The following is a 16,384-nucleotide window of genomic DNA, read 5'->3' as shown; positions in this document are numbered from 1 at the left end:
GGGACTCGGTTGAACTCGATGGCCCTGGTTTTTTTTCATGCCATTGCCAGCTCCTTGCCCCGTTAGACTTCTCCATCCAGATTCTGAGATACGGAAGACACTTGGGACTCGGTTGAACTCGATGGACCTGGTTTTTTTTCATGCCATTGCCAACTCCTTGCCCCGTTAGACTTCTCCATCCAGATTCTGAGATATGGAAGACACTTGGGACTCGGTTGAACTCGATGAACCTGTTTTTTTTTTCATGCCATTGCCAGCTCCTTGCCCCGTTAGACTTCTCCATCCAGATTCTGAGATACGGAAGACACTTGGGACTCGGTTGAACTCGATGGCCCTGGTTTTTTTTCATGCCATTGCCAGCTCCTTGCCCCGTTAGACTTCTCCATCAGATTCTGAGATACGGAAGACACTTGGGACTCGGTTGAACTCGATGGACCTGTTTTTTTTTTTCATGCCATTGCCAGCTCCTTGCCCCGTTAGACTTCTCCATCAGATTCTGAGATACGGAAGACACTTGGGACTCGGTTGAACTCGATGGACCTGGTTTTTTTTCATGCCATTGCCAGCTCCTTGCCCCGTTAGACTTCTCCATCCAGATTCTGAGATACGGAAGACACTTGGGACTCGGTTGAACTCGATGGACCTGTTTTTTTTTCATGCCATTGCCAGCTCCTTGCCCCGTTAGACTTCTCCATCCAGATTCTGAGATACGGAAGACACTTGGGACTCGGTTGAACTCGATGGACCTGGTTTTTTTTCATGCCATTGCCAACTCCTTGCCCCGTTAGACTTCTCCATCCAGATTCTGAGATACGGAAGACACTTGGGACTCGGTTGAACTCGATGGCCCTGTTTTTTTTTTCATGCCATTGCCAGCTCCTTGCCCCGTTAGACTTCTCCATCCAGATTCTGAGATACGGAAGACACTTGGGACTCGGTTGAACTCGATGGCCCTGTTTTTTTTCATGCCATTGCCAGCTTCTTGCCCCGTTAGACTTCTCCATCCAGATTCTGAGATACGGAAGACACTCGGGATTCGGTTGAACTCGATGGACCTGTTTTTTTATTCATACCATTGCCAGCTCCTTGCCCCGTTAGACTTCTCCATCCAGATTCTGAGCTACGGAAGACACTTGGGACTCGGTTGAACTCGATGGACCTGTTTTTTTTTCATGCCATTGCCAGCTCCTTGCCCCGTTAGACTTCTCCATCCATATTCTGAGATACGGAAGACACTTGGGACTCGGTTGAACTCGATGGACCTGGTTTTTTTTCATGCCATTGCCAGCTCCTTGCCCCGTTAGACTTCTCCATCAGATTCTGAGATACGGAAGACACTTGGGACTCGGCTGATCTCGATGGACCTGTTTTTTTTTCATGCCATTGCCAGCTCCTTGCCCCGTTAGACTTCTCCATCCAGATTCTGAGATATGGAAGACACTTGGGACTCGGCTGATCTCGATGGACCTGTTTTTTTTCATGCCATTGCCAGCTCCTTGCCCCGTTAGACTTCTCCATCCAGATTCTGAGATACGGAAGACACTTGGGACTCAGTTGAACTCGATGGACCTGTTCTTTTTTCATGCCATTGCCAGCTCCTTGCCCCGTTAGACTTCTCCATCCAGATTCTGAGATATGGAAGACACTTGGGACTCGGTTGAACTCGATGAACCTGTTTTTTTTTTCATGCCATTGCCAGCTCCTTGCCCCGTTAGACTTCTACATCCAGATTCTGAGATACGGAAGACACTTGGGACTCGGTTGAACTCGATGGCCCTGGTTTTTTTTCATGCCATTGCCAGCTCCTTGCCCCGTTAGACTTCTCCATCCAGATTCTGAGATACGGAAGACACTTGGGACTCGGTTGAACTCGATGGACCTTTTTTTTTTTTTCATGCCATTGCCAGCTCCTTGCCCCGTTAGACTTCTCCATCCAGATTCTGAGATACGGAAGACACTTGGGACTCAGTTGAACTCGATGGACCTGTTCTTTTTTCATGCCATTGCCAGCTCCTTGCCCCGTTAGACCTCTCCATCCAGATTCTGAGATACGGAAGACACTTGGGACTCGGTTGAACTCGATGGCCCTGTTTTTTTTTTCATGCCATTGCCAGCTCCTTGCCCCGTTAGACCTCTCCATCCAGATTCTGAGATACGGAAGATACTTGGGACTCGGTTGAACTCGATGGCCCTGTTTTTTTTTTCATGCCATTGCCAGCTCCTTGCCCCGTTAGACCTCTCCATCCAGATTCTGAGATACGGAAGACACTTGGGACTCGGCTGATCTCGATGGCCCTGGTTTTTTTTCATGCCATTGCCAGCTCCTTGCCCCGTTAGACTTCTCCATCCAGATTCCGAGATACGTTAAGGGACGACCGCTCGTGTTTGAGGTTTGGAAGCCATCTCCCCCACCCTCCTCCCCTCGCAGGGTATGTGAAAGCCTCTAAGTTGCGGTTACCCCATGAAAACGGAGTGGGGTGCAAACATTTTCTTCATAAAATATACAAAATATATGTTTTCCCCGTCCATATGGAAACATTTTTTTTTTCATTTTCTTCCCTAATTGGGAACGTTGGTATTTTTTCCTTCACAATGGGTGAAGGAGTAGGATGTGGTCGCGTGTTCCTCCATGGTCTCAAACATAATACGTCTGCTCCGTAGTGATTCATTCTGTTATCCCGGGTCGCCACGGCGTAATGACGTTCCTTCTGTTACATGGGATTGGGAAGGCGGTGGTGCGGGGTAGGGGGGGGGGGTACACCAACCTTCCAGAGGTCATTAGCACAAGGCAGGAACGCAGAACGTCTCCTCCGGAACACCTGGCCGCGCTCCCAGCATCTGAGGTCGGCAGGATTGTTCCTGGGGCATTGAAAATGCAGACCTACACCCCTGCCCTTGTGGGAAACGAGCTTGTAAAAAAAAAAAATGAGGGTCACGCCATAAATTCCAGCAAGCCCCTCAAGAATGCCGGAGAAGGAATTTCCAAATTTCCATCCAAATTTAAGTATTTGTTATTTTTTAGGATCTCTTTTATTACGCTTTTCTTGGCTAATATTGTTGTACGAGCTGTGAAAATATTCCGCCGCTGCGTAGGTAATAAGACGCGAGCCTCTGAGGAGATGGGCTTAAAGGGGAACTCCACTTTTGTTGAGGAAAAAATAAACCCCCCCCCCCCCCGGGTGATCGTTGTACATTGAGGGATTTGCAAACTTTGTTGCAGATTCCTACCTTTTGTTATTTTAACGCCTTGGCGCCTCCCGGCCCTTTAACCACCTCCTGTCTGGGCGTTGTATATAAACGACCAGACGGGGGCAGTGCAGGGGTGGGTTGGCGTTTATAAACGGCCTCCCCGCCCCCTGCTTGTGTGCGCTCCCTGGAAGCACGCAGCACCGCGATCCGGTGCCTGCTGTGTCCTCCGGACACAGTGGAACACCGATCATCATACGGGACCTCTGTGCGAGGTCCCGATCATGTGATCTCTGATTGGCCAATCAGTGATCACATGCAGAGTAGTAAGCAAGAGGTCACTTCTGACATCATTGCTTACTACATGTGAAATCTGTGAATGATCACAGAGGTCACATGGTACAGGGCTATTCACAACAGCCTTGTACCATGTGATAAGCTGTGACCAATCACAGCTCACACAGTATTTCTCAATGGCTGCAGGAATGCAGCCAGTGAGAAGGAGATATGATTCCTCTTACAGCCTTTATGGGCGTAAAAGCAATCAGTGTGTAAAAAAAAAAAAATCTTCATCACCCCCCACAAGTAGTAAAGTGTCCCCATGGTGACCCCACACTGCTAGGGTGACAGTATGTAAAAAAAAACAACAAACAAAACATAAATAATAATATAAGAAAATAAAAGAAAAAGTTTAAAAATGATAATTTGTGGTTATAAACTAATTTGGGTTATTTTTTTTTTTACTAAAAAGATAACGGAATAAATTTTGGCCGAGATTTATGATGAAATATTATTTATTTGCAACATTTTATAAGAAAAACACGTCTTTTCAAAATTTTGGGAATTTTTCATTTACATAGCAAAAAATCCGTTGGATTGGAACACCTGAATCACATGTTTGGGAGGGGATTGGAACACCTGAATCACATGATTTGGAGGGGATTGGAACACCTGAATCACATGATTGGGAGGGGATTGGAACACCTGAATCACATGATTTGAAGGGGATTGGAACACCTGAATCACATGATTTGGAGGGGATTGGAACACCTGAATCACATGATTGGGAGGGGATTGGAACACCTGAATCACATGATTGGGAGGGGATTGGAACACCTGAATCACATGATTTGGAGGGGATTGGAACACCTGAATCACATGATTTGGAGGGCGGGGCCAATACTTTTGGCAATATAGTGTATGTATGTAGTTCAGTTCTTCACTGAAATGGGAAGTCCTGCGATGTGGGGGGGGGGGGGGGAACCTACAATGGTCAGGCAGCTCCACTCCGAAAGATGCAATCTATACCTGGAGTTCAGCCTGAACCTATTGTCTACCGATGTACGTTTATAAACATCCTGGCATTCGAGGAATTAAATCAAGCATAACTCTGTGAGCCTGAGCACTGTTATAGTACCAGGAGGGGGTTGGCAACAAGACCCCCCCCCCCCCATGTTGTCCATGGTGAGTAAAATGCCTGAAAACAATGCGCAGGAGGAAATCAAAGAACATCCATCCCCCAATCTCTGCACTGAATGATCCGAGAAGCACCGTATATTACATCACTTCCGGGTTCTGAGCTGTCATTCCTTGGCTACTGTAGCCGAGGCTGTGGCTAATCATGCACAATCTGTGCTTGATTAGCTGCATTGGAGCGCAGGGCGGGGCGTTGTTTATGACAGCCTGCAATATGATGTAGATTGTTAGCTTTGTCTGCCAAAACTCATAAAATATAAAATGTGAAAACAGGTGAGACATTGGTCTTGTGGGCAGGGGCGGACTGACAACTCATGGGGCCCCCCGGGCAATAGGGGAACATGGGGCCCCTGTGTCCTTGCCCAAACTCAAAAAAGCCTATGAAAAAGGTACCAGGGGCGTCTCATGGGGCAGGGGCGGACTGACAACTCATGGGGCCCCCCGGGCAATAGGGGAACATGGGGCCCCTGTGTCCTTGCCCAAACTCAAAAAAGCCTATGAAAAAGGTACCAGGGGCATCTCATGGGGCAGGGGCGGACTGACAACTCATGGGGCCCCCCGGGCAATAGGGGATCATGGGGCCCCTGTGTCCTTGCCCAAACTCAAAAAAGCCTATGAAAAAGGTAGCAGGGGCATCTCATGGGGCAGGGGCGGACTGACAACTCATGGGGCCCCCCGGGCAATAGGGGAACATGGGGCCCCTGTGTCCTTGCCCAAACTCAAAAAAGCCTATGAAAAAGGTACCAGGGGCATCTCATGGGGCAGGGGCGGACTGACAACTCATGGGGCCCCCTGGGCAATAGGGGAACATGGGGCCCCTGTGTCCTTGCCCAAAATAAAAAAAGCCTATGAAAAAGGTACCAGGGGCATCTCATGGGGCAGGGCCGGACTGACAACTCATGGGGCCCCCCGGGCAATAGGGGATCATGGGGCCCCTGTGTCCTTGCCCAAACTCAAAAAAGCCTATGAAAAAGGTACCAGGGGCATCTCATGGGGCAGGGGCGGACTGACAACTCATGGGGCCCCCCGGGCAATAGGGGATCATGGGGCCCCTGTGTCCTTGCCCAAACTCAAAAAAGCCTATGAAAAAGGTACCAGGGGCATCTCATGGGGCCCCCTACTGACCCCAGGCCCTCGGGCAGCGCCAGAGTTTCCAAATGGTCAGTCCGCCCCTGCTTGTGGGTGGTCATGACGCACAGGAGGAGACCGAAGAACATCCATTCCCCAATCTCTGCACTGAATGATCCGAGAAGCGTCGTGTATTACATCACTTCCGGGTTCAGAGCTGTCATTCCTTGGCTACTGTAGCCGAGGCTGTGGCTAATCAAGCACAATCTGTGCTTGATTAGCTGCATTGTAGGGCAGGGCGGGACGTTGTTTATGACAGCCTGCAATTTGATGTAGATTGTTAGCTTTGTCTGCCGAAACTCATACAAATAAAAATGTGAAAAGAGGTGAGACATCAGTCTTGTGAGTGGTCATGACGCACAGGAGGAGACCAATGAACATCCATTCCCCAATCTCTGCAATGAACAAACTCAGAAGCATCGTGCATTACATCACTTTTGGGGTTCAAAGCTGTCATTCCTTGGCTACTCTAGCTGAGGATGCGGCTAATCAAGCACGATCTGTGCTTGATTAGCTGCACTTCTAGGGCAGGGGAGATACTGGGGGTCTAATAGACCTCTGATGTCTCTATTCTTAGTTTGTAAGCTCTTACTAGCCGGGCCCTCCGAATCCTCCTATATTCATTTGTGTTGTAATTGTACTGTCTGCGTAAACTGTTGGCGCCATATAAGTCCTGTATAATAATAATAAAGTGGACCTGTCACCTGCCCAATGCTATTACAAAGGGGGCTTGTCAGCACTCTTGTGATAGCAATAAAGTTAAATAAAAAAAAAAGTGTCCCACTATAGGCCTCTGATTACCTCCATTACCAGTATAGCTTCATAGCTGCGAAAATTCCAGAATACACTCACCGGCCACTTTATGAGGTCCGCCTGTTCAATGGCTCAGTAACACAAATTGCTAATCAGCCAATCACATGGCAGCAACTCGATGCATTTAGGCATCTAGATGTGGTGAAGGTGACTTACTGACGTTCAAACCGAGAATCAGAATGGGGAAGAAAGGGGATTTAAGTGATTTTGAACGTGGCATGGGTGTTGGTGTCAGACGGGCCGGTCTGAGTATTTAAAAAAATGCTGAACTATTGGGATTTTCCCGCACAACCATCTCCAGGGTTTACAGAGAATAGTCCGAAAAAGAGAAAATATCCAGTGAGTGGCAGTTGTGTGGAGGAAAATGCCTTGTTGAGGTCAGAGGAGAATGGGCAGACTGGTTGGAGATGATAGAAAGGCAACAGGAACTCCAATAACCCCTCGTTACACCCAAGGTATGCAGAATACCATCTCTGAACGCACAACACGTCCAACCTTGAAGCAGATGGGCTACAGCAGCAGAAGACCACACCGGGTGCCACTCCTGTCAGCTAAGAACAGGAAACGGAGACTACAATTTGCACAGGATCACCAAAATTGGACAATAGAAGATTGGAAAAAAACGTTGCTGGGTCTGATGATTCTTGTGGTGGTGTTGTCATGGTGTGGTGGATCCATCCTGCCTTGTAGCAACGGTTCAGGCTGGTGGTGGTGTCATGGGGTGGTGGATCCATCCTGCCTTGTAACCATGGTTCAGGCTGGTGGTGGTGTCATGGTGTGTTGGATCCATCCTGCCTTGTATCAATGGTTCAGGCTGGTGGTGGGGGTGTCATGGTGTGGTGGATCCATCCTGCCTTGTATCAATGGTTCAGGCTGGTTGTGGTGTCATCGTGTTGTGGATCCATTCTGCCTTGTATCAACGATTCAGGCTGGTGGTGGTGTCATGGTGTAGTGGATCCATCCTGCCTTGTATCAACGGTTCAGGCTGGTGGTGTCATGGTGTGGTGGACCCATCCTGCCTTGTATCAAGGGTTCAGGCTGGTGGGGGTGTCATGGTGTGGTGGATCCATCCTGCCTTGTATCAATGGTTCAGACTGGTGGTGGTGTTATGGTGTGTTGGATCCATCCTGCCTTGTATCAATGGTTCAGGCTGGTGGTGGGGGTGTCATGGTGTGGTGGATTCATCCCACCTTGTATCAATGGTTCAGCCTGGTGGGGGTGTCATGGTGTGGTGGATCCATCTTGCTTTGTATCCATGGTTCAGACTGGTGGTGGTGGTGGTGTTATGGTGTGGTGGATCCATCCTGCCTTGTATCAATGGTTCAGGCTGGTGGGGGTGTCATGGTGTGGTGGATCCATCTTGCTTTGTATCCACGGTTCAGACTGGTGGTGGTGGTGTCATGGTGTGGTGGATCCATCCTGCCTTGTATCAATGGTTCAGGCTGGTGGTGGTGGTGTCATGGTGTGGTTGATCCATCCTGCCTTGTATCAATGGTTCATGGATGTGCAGCCGACAAATCTGCAACAACTGTGTGATGCCATCAGGTCAATGTGGAGCAAAGTCTCTGAGGAATGTTTCCAACACCTTGTTGCATCTATGCTATGAAGACTGAAGGAAGTTCTAAAGGCAACAGGGGGTTCAGCCTGGTACTAACAAGGTGGACCTCATAAAGTGGCCGGTGAGTGTATATCCCATAGTTGGTCCACACTATACCTTTCACATAAACCAATTAACCAACACGTATTGGGATTATGTTTTTCTACCAAAGACATGGAGCAGAATACATTTCGGCCTAAATTCATGTGAAAATAGGTGAGACTTCGGTCTTGTCGGGGTGTTGTCATGATTCCTCCCTTAACCCCACGCTACAAAGATGACTTTAATGCGACAGCGCTGGGCACTTACAGAATTTTTCTTTTGTCTTTTTTTTTTTACAGATCGAGTTCACAGCAGAGCAGATCGAAGGTAAGAGGCAACAAAGTTACCAGAAAGTTTCATTTGTTTATATTCTTTTTTATACCATTCCCTAAGGTCTCATGAATGTATTGTGGTCTAAGGAGCTTTACCAAGCATTACTTAGTGTGCTGCGTTGTGGTGCTATTCACTCTAAACGTCATCCCTATGCGCCTTTATATCTCTAGAGGGGTCACCGGCAGGAGGAAGGAGGTCCTGATTCCTCTATATAGATCTATATATCACTAGAGGGGTCACCGGCAGGAGGAAGGAGGTCCTGATTCCTCTATATAGATCTATATATCACTAGAGGGGTCACCGGCAGGAGGAAGGAGGTCCTGATTCCTCTATATAGATCTATATATCACTAGAGGGGTCACCGGCAGGAGGAAGGAGGTCCTGATTCCTCTATATAGATCTTTATCTTACTAGAGGAGTCACCGGCAGGAGGAAGGAGGTCCTGATTCCTCTATATAGATCCTATCACTAGAGGAATCACCGGCAGGAGGAAGGAGGTCCTGATTCCTCTATATAGATCTATCACTAGAGGGGTCACCGGCAGGAGGAAGGAGGTCCTGATTCCTCTATATAGATCTATCACTAGAGGGGTCACCGGCAGGAGGAAGGAGGTCCTGATTCCTCTATATAGATCTTTATATCACTAGAGGGGTCACAGGCAGGAGGAAGGAGGTCCTGATTCCTCTATATAGATCTATCACTAGAGGGGTCACAGGCAGGAGGAAGGAGGTCCTGATTCCTCTATATAGATCTTTATCTTACTAGAGGAGTCACCGGCAGGAGGAAGGAGGTCCTGATTCCTCTATATAGATCCTATCACTAGAGGAATCACCGGCAGGAGGAAGGAGGTCCTGATTCCTCTATATAGATCCTATCACTAGAGGAATCACCGGCAGGAGGAAGGAGGTCCTGATTCCTCTATATAGATCTATCACTAGAGGGGTCACCGGCAGGAGGAAGGAGGTCCTGATTCCTCTATATAGATCCTATCACTAGAGGGGTCACCGGCAGGAGGAAGGAGGTCCTGATTCCTCTATATAGATCTTTATATCAATAGAGGGGTCACTGGGGGGGAGGAAGGAGGTCCCGATTCCTCTATATAGATCTTTATATCACTAGAGGGGTCACCGGCAGGAGGTCCCGATTCCTCTAAATAGGTCCTTACACTAGAGGGGTCATCGGCAGGAGGAAGGAGGTCCCGATTCCTCTATATAGATCTTTATATCAATAGAGGGGTCACTGGGGGGGAGGAAGGAGGTCCCGATTCCTCTATATAGATCTTTATATCACTAGAGGGGTCACCGGCAGGAGGTCCCGATTCCTCTAAATAGGTCCTTACACTAGAGGGGTCATCGGCAGGAGGAAGGAGGTCCCGATTCCTCTATATAGATCTTTATATCAATAGAGGGGTCACTGGGGGGGAGGAAGGAGGTCCCGATTCCTCTATATAGATCTTTATATCACTAGAGGGGTCACCGGCAGGAGGTCCCGATTCCTCTAAATAGGTCCTTACACTAGAGGGGTCATCGGCAGGAGGAAGGAGGTCCCGATTCCTCTATATAGATCCTATCACTAGAGGGGTCACCGGCAGGAGGAAGGAGGTCCTGATTCCTCCATGTATGTAGATCTTTATATCACTAGAGGGACCAAGCTGAACCAGTGTACAGTAATTATGTCAATATATACCATACCTGGAGTTCTTCATTAAGGTTGTTCTTTAAGAACAATACGGACCCAAAAGGGGTTCTAATCCTCCCCCACTCCAACTAAAACTGCAGAAAGTTTTGGCTTTAAATACACATTAACATCTTGTATATGTATTTTTTTTTTCATTCACATTTTCTAGACCACATTAATCAACAGTGATTTACTGAGCTGTTCGTTACGGTCATTAGCCATGATAACGATGAGCGGGGTGTTTCTTTAGCACCCCACAGATCCTGCAGACTTTTGCCATCCACTTATTCATGCAGCCGAGAGATAATGATTTGCAGTGCTGAGGAGAGAAGTCCCTAGCAGCGGTTTGTGGAGGGAATACCGTGTACCATTCCCAACCTCCCACAGAAACCCAGGGAAACGAAGGGGAAACAAAAGACGAGTCTTAAATGGAGACAGATGGCAGAGGATGCCACACATGGGGCTGGCAAAGCAGCCGGATTCCTCACCCTCCTCCGCTTGTGGAAGTGTTTGAAGGAGTTGCTGGATGTAAAGAAAGTGTATGAAGTGAACTAATAGCTGCGTCACAAATGCTGACCGCAAAACCAGTGACCCAAAATCTGCCCTGCCAGAATAAAGACCCTTAATCTGTCCTTCCAGATCTAAGACCCAACATTTGTCCTCTCAGAATAAATATCCTTAATCTGTCCTTCGAGAATGAAGACTCAAAATATATCCTTCCAGAATGAAGACCAAAAGTCTGTCCTTCCAGAATGAAGACCAAAAGTCTGTCCTTCCAGAATTAAGACCCAACGTCTGTCCTTCCAGAATTAAGACCCAACGTCTGTCCTTCCAGAATTAAGACCCAGCGTCTGTCCTTCCAGAATTAAGACCCAACGTCTGTCGTTCCAGAATTAAGACCCAACATCTGTCCTTCCAGAATTAAGACCCAACGTCTGTCCTTCCAGAATTAAGACCCAACGTCTGTCCTTCCAGAATTAAGACCCAACGTCTGTCCTTCCAGAATTAAGACCCAACGTCTGTCCTTCCAGAATTAAGACCCAACGTCTGTCCTTCCAGAATTAAGACCAAAAGTCTGTCCTTCCAGAATGAAGACCCAACGTCTGTCCTTCCAGAATTAAGACCCAACGTCTGTCCTTCCAGAATTAAGACCCAACGTCTGTCCTTCCAGAATTAAGACCCAATGTCTGTCCTTCCAGATCTAAGACCCAACATCTGTCCTCTCAGAATAAATATCCTTAATCTGTCCTTCGAGAATGAAGACTCAAAATATATCCTTCCAGAATGAAGACCAAAAGTCTGTCCTTCCAGAATTAAGACCCAACGTCTGTCCTTCCAGAATTAAGACCCAACGTCTGTCCTTCCAGAATTAAGACCCAATGTCTGTCCTTCCAGAATTAAGACCCAATGTCTGTCCTTCCAGATCTAAGACCCAACATCTGTCCTCTCAGAATAAATATCCCTAATCTGTCCATCGAGAATGAAGAACCAAAATGTGTCCTTCCAGAATGAAGACCAAAAGTCTGTCCTTCCAGTATTAAGACCCAATGTCTGTCCTTCCAGTATTAAGACCCAACATCTGTCCTTCCAGAATGAAGACTCAACATCTGTCCTTCCAGAATGAAGACTCAACATCTGTCCTTCCAGTATTAAGACCCAAAATCTGATGGCTGCTGATCACTGTGGCGTTCCAGCCCCTCTCTTCCTATTCATCAGCAGAGGTGGAGCAAGGCCGGCCATCCATCACATATGCAATGTGTCAGTGAGTGATGACATCATCAGAGTCCCACAGACTGCTCTTCTAGTGCCTGCTGGGCCTGATGATCAGTGCCAGTGTTGGTGGTGGTGTGATGTGTTGGATCTGTCACTGTGTTCAGGTCTTCTCTGTGTGTGTGTGTGTGGGGGGGGGGGCTGCCTGCTGTCACAGTGTTTTACCTCCCCCATTGCCTGGAGAATTCCAGCCTGGGATCTCAGAGTGTGGATCCATCATCCTCCACTCGCTGCGACTATCACCCTGCCACTGCCAGCCACAGATACCCTCTGTCCTGGACACGGATTTTGTCTGTAATATTGGTGCTCTTGGCATCTTATGGCACTTATTTTTTGCAAATAAAAAGAAATTTAGCAGTTTCATGTTTTGTTGAGTTAATATTTTCTACTTTTTTTACTATTTTGTTTGCGGGGGGGGGGGGGGGTGTGTGGGGGGGGGTCCGCAAGTGGCTGATCTTGCCTAGGGAGCAAAATAGTCTAGCACCGGCCCTGGCTCTTCCCATACATTGGTTTGGCACCATCAAGTGGTTTATCCTTCCAGAATGAAGCCCAGACATCTGTCCTAAAATTAAGGGCCAAAATCTGTCCTTCCAGAATGAAGACCCAATATCTGTCCTTTGAGAATGAAGACCCAAAATCTGTCCTTTGAGAATGAAGACCCAAAATCTGTCCTTTGAGATTGAAGACCCAAAATCTGTCATTTGAGAATGAAGACCCAAGATATGTCATTTGAGAATGAAGACCCAAAATCCGTCATTTGAGAATGAAGACCCAAAATCTGTCCTTTGTGAATGAAGACCCAAAATCTGACCTTTGAGAATGAAGACCCAAAATCAATACCCTTGATCTGTCCTTCCAGAATGAAAACCCTTAATCTGTCCTTCCAGAAAAAAAGACCCTTAAGATGTCTTTCCAGAATGAAGACCCTTAATCTGAACAACCTCAGACCCATCTCCCTGCTTCCATTTACATCTAAACTCCTCGAGCGCCTCGTCTACACCCACCTATGCTCTCACCTCAACGGCAACAACCTCCTCGATCCCCTACAGTCCGGCTTCCGTCCCCTACACTCCACCGAAACTGCCTTACTCAAACTCTCCAACGACCTGCTAACCGCCAATGCTAATGGCCACTATTCAGTGCTCCTACTCCTTGACCTCTCTGCGGCCTTTGACACAGTCGACCACCCCCTCCTCCTCAAAAAACTACACTCCTTCGGCTTCAGAGATTCTGCTCTCTCCTGGCTCTCATCCTACCTGTCACAACGCTCTTTCAGCGTTATCTATAATGCTACCACCTCCCCCTCACTCCCCCTCTCTGTTGGAGTCCCTCAAGGCTCCGTCCTCGGGCCCCTTCTCTTCTCCATCTACACCTCCTCCCTTGGCCAACTCATACACTCTCACGGCTTCAACTACCACCTCTATGCTGACGACACACAAATCTATCTCTCAACCCCCCACCTCACCCCCTCGGTCTCCGCCTGAATCACACACCTACTGAGCGACATATCTGACTGGATGTCACTCCACTTCCTTAAACTGAACCTCTCCAAAACCGAGTTTCTTGTCTTCCCTCCAGCACGGACCCCACCCCCCATTGACTTCTCCATCACATCCAACAACGCCACCATCAAACCCGCCCCGCAGGCCAGAGTACTTGGTGTCATTCTGGACTCCAACCTGTCCTTCCAGCCCCAAGTCCACTCTTTAACAAACTCGTGCAGACTCCACCTCCGCAACATGCAGACTCCACCTCCGCAACATGCAGACTCCGCCTCCGCAACATGCAGACTCCACCTCCGCAACATGCAGACTCCACCTCCGCAACATCGCCAAAATCCGCACGTTCCTAACCCCAGAAACCACTAAACAGCTCATCCACTCCCTCATCATATCACGACTCGACTACTGCAACTCCCTCCTCACTGGCCTGCCTCACCGCTGGCTATCCCCGCTTCAGTCGATCCTGAATACGGCTGCCAGACTCATTCACCTTACCAACCGCTCCATCTCCGCCACCCCCTCTGCCAATCCCTCCACTGGCCTCCACTCAGTGTCCTCCACCCCCCTCTGCCAATCCCTCCACTGGCCTCCACTCAGTGTCCTCCACCCCCCTCTGACAATCCCTCCATTGGCCTCCGCTCAGTGTCCTCCACCCCCCTCTGCCAATCCCTCCACTGGCCTCCACTCAGTGTCCTCCACCCCCCTCTGCCAATCCCTCCACTGGCCTCCACTCAGTGTCCTCCACCCCCCTCTGCCAATCCCTCCACTGGCTCCCGATTGCGCAACGGATCAAATTCAAAATCCTAACACTGACGTACAAAGCCGTCCACCATACTGCCCCGAACTACATCACCGACCTAATATCTAAGTACCACCCAGAACGCACACTCCGCTCCTCACAAGACCTCCTTCTCTCTAGTTCCCTGGTCTCCTCCTCCCATGCCCGCCTCCAGGACTTCTCCAAGGTGTCACCCATCCTCTGGAACTCCCTGCCCCAACCCATCAGATTATCACCTACTCTCCTCTCCTTTAGGCGCACCCTGAAAACCCATCTCTTCCGGGAAGCCTACCCCACCCCCTGCTAACCTGCCGACCTCCTCCACTCTTCCTACCACTCCATCCCCCCACAGCTATCTCCTCCTGTGTCACCATCCCCTCCCTCCTAGATTGTAAGCTCCAAGGAGCAGGGCCCTCAATCCCTTCATGTTTTGCATTGTATTGTTCTTGTTCTGTCACATGTTCTGTCCCCCTCTGTAATGTACAGCGCTGAGCGAACCATTGGCGCTTTATAAATACTGTATAATAATAATAATAATCTGTCCTTCCAAAATGAAGACCCTTAATCTGTCCTTCCAGAATGAAGACCGTTAATCTGTCCTTCCAGAAAAAAAGACCCTTAATCTGTCCTTCCAGAATGAAAACTTTTAGGCTCCATGTACACGAGCCTATCCTGACAGCCGGCCGCAGGAAAACGCAAATCACGGCAAAATGCGGAAACCGCGGTACTGTGATTTTGCCCGCGTTTTGCGTTTTCCCGCAGCCGACGGTCAAAATGTTCCTATTTGGAATGCGATTCTTCCGTGTTCAGGAGAGGGAGGTATAGCCTCACCCAAACATGGAAGCTCCTAAACTCTGCTAAAAGCCTATGTGTACATGGACTCATAGGCTTTTATGGAGTTGAGTTTAGGATCTTTGGGAAAAAATACCAAAAACTGCTAAACTCGAGTTTAGAAGCTGCTCATGTACATGGAGCCTCAATCTGTCCTTCCAGAATTAAGACCCTTAATCTGTCCTTCCACAAAAAAAAGACCCTTAATCTGTCTTTCCAGAATGAAAACCCAAAATCGGTTCTTCTAGAAAAAAGATCAAAAATCTGTCCTTCCAGAATAAAGACCCATAATCTATCCTTCCAGAATAAAGACCCAAAATATGTCCTTCCAAAAAAAAAGACCCCAAATATGTTCTCTGTCCTCCCAGAATGAAGAACCAAAATCTGTCCTTTCAAAATGAAGACCCAAAGTCTGTCCTCCCAGAATGAAGACTTAACATCTGTCCTTCCGGAATAAAGACCCAGCATCTGCCCTTCCAGAATGAAGACCTTTAATCTGTCCTTCCAGAATGATAACCCACATCTGTCCTTCCAGGAAAAAAAAGACTCAAAATATGTCCCCCAGAATAAAGACCGTTAATCTGTTCTTCCAGAATGAAGACCCAACGTCTGTCCTTCCAGAAGGAAGACCCTTAATCTGTCCTTTCAGAATGAAGACCCAACATCTGTCCTTCTAGAATGGAGACCCAACATCTGTCCTTCCAGAATGAAGACCCTTAATCTGTCCTTCCAGAATAAAGACCCAACATCTGTCAACAAAATGCCAGAAGCTCCTAAACTCGAGTTTAGGAGCTGCTCGTGTACATGGAGCATTAATCAGTCCTTCCAGAATGAAGACCCTTAATCTGTCCTTCCAGAATGAAGACCCTTAATCTGTCCTTCCAGAAAAATGATGCTTAATCTGTCCTTTCAGAAAAAAGACCCAAATTCTGTCCTTCCAGAAAAAAGACCAAACATCTGTCCTTCCAGAATAAAGACCCAAAATTTGTTCGCCCAGAATAAAGACCCAACACCTGTCCTTCCAGAATGGAGACCTAACATCTTTCCGTCCAGAATGGAGACCTAACATCTTTCCGTCCAGAATGGAGACCTAACATCTTTCCGTCCAGAATGGAGACCTAACATCTGTCCTTCCAGAATGAAGACCCAAAATCTGTCCTTCCAGAATAAAGACCCAACACCTGTCCTTCCAGAATGGAGACCTAACATCTCTCTTTCCAGAATGGAGACCTAACATTTGTCCTTCAAGAA

At 48.1% G+C, this 16,384-nt stretch overlaps 1 protein-coding gene across 1 annotated transcript in view; it reads left to right on the top strand.

Moving 5' to 3' along the window:
- Positions 1-4,455: 4,455 nt before the first annotated feature.
- The window catches only part of LOC149438977 (myosin light chain 3-like), a 61,613-nt gene continuing 49,684 nt past the window's right edge, over positions 4,456-16,384 (top strand). The window contains exons 1-2 of the mRNA XM_089659615.1: positions 4,456-4,527; positions 8,542-8,569. Of these exons, the coding sequence (XP_089515741.1) occupies positions 4,456-4,527; positions 8,542-8,569 (100 nt within the window). The remainder of the gene's footprint in view (positions 4,528-8,541; positions 8,570-16,384) is intronic.

This window comes from Staurois parvus, unplaced genomic scaffold (genome assembly GCF_062004578.1).
Source record: "Staurois parvus isolate SC_StPar_1 unplaced genomic scaffold, SC_StPar_1.0 ptg001173l, whole genome shotgun sequence".
Classification (NCBI taxonomy): domain Eukaryota; kingdom Metazoa; phylum Chordata; class Amphibia; order Anura; family Ranidae; genus Staurois; species Staurois parvus.
The sequence above is the reverse complement of the archived record's forward strand: the minus strand, read 5'-3'. Positions and strand labels throughout refer to the sequence as shown.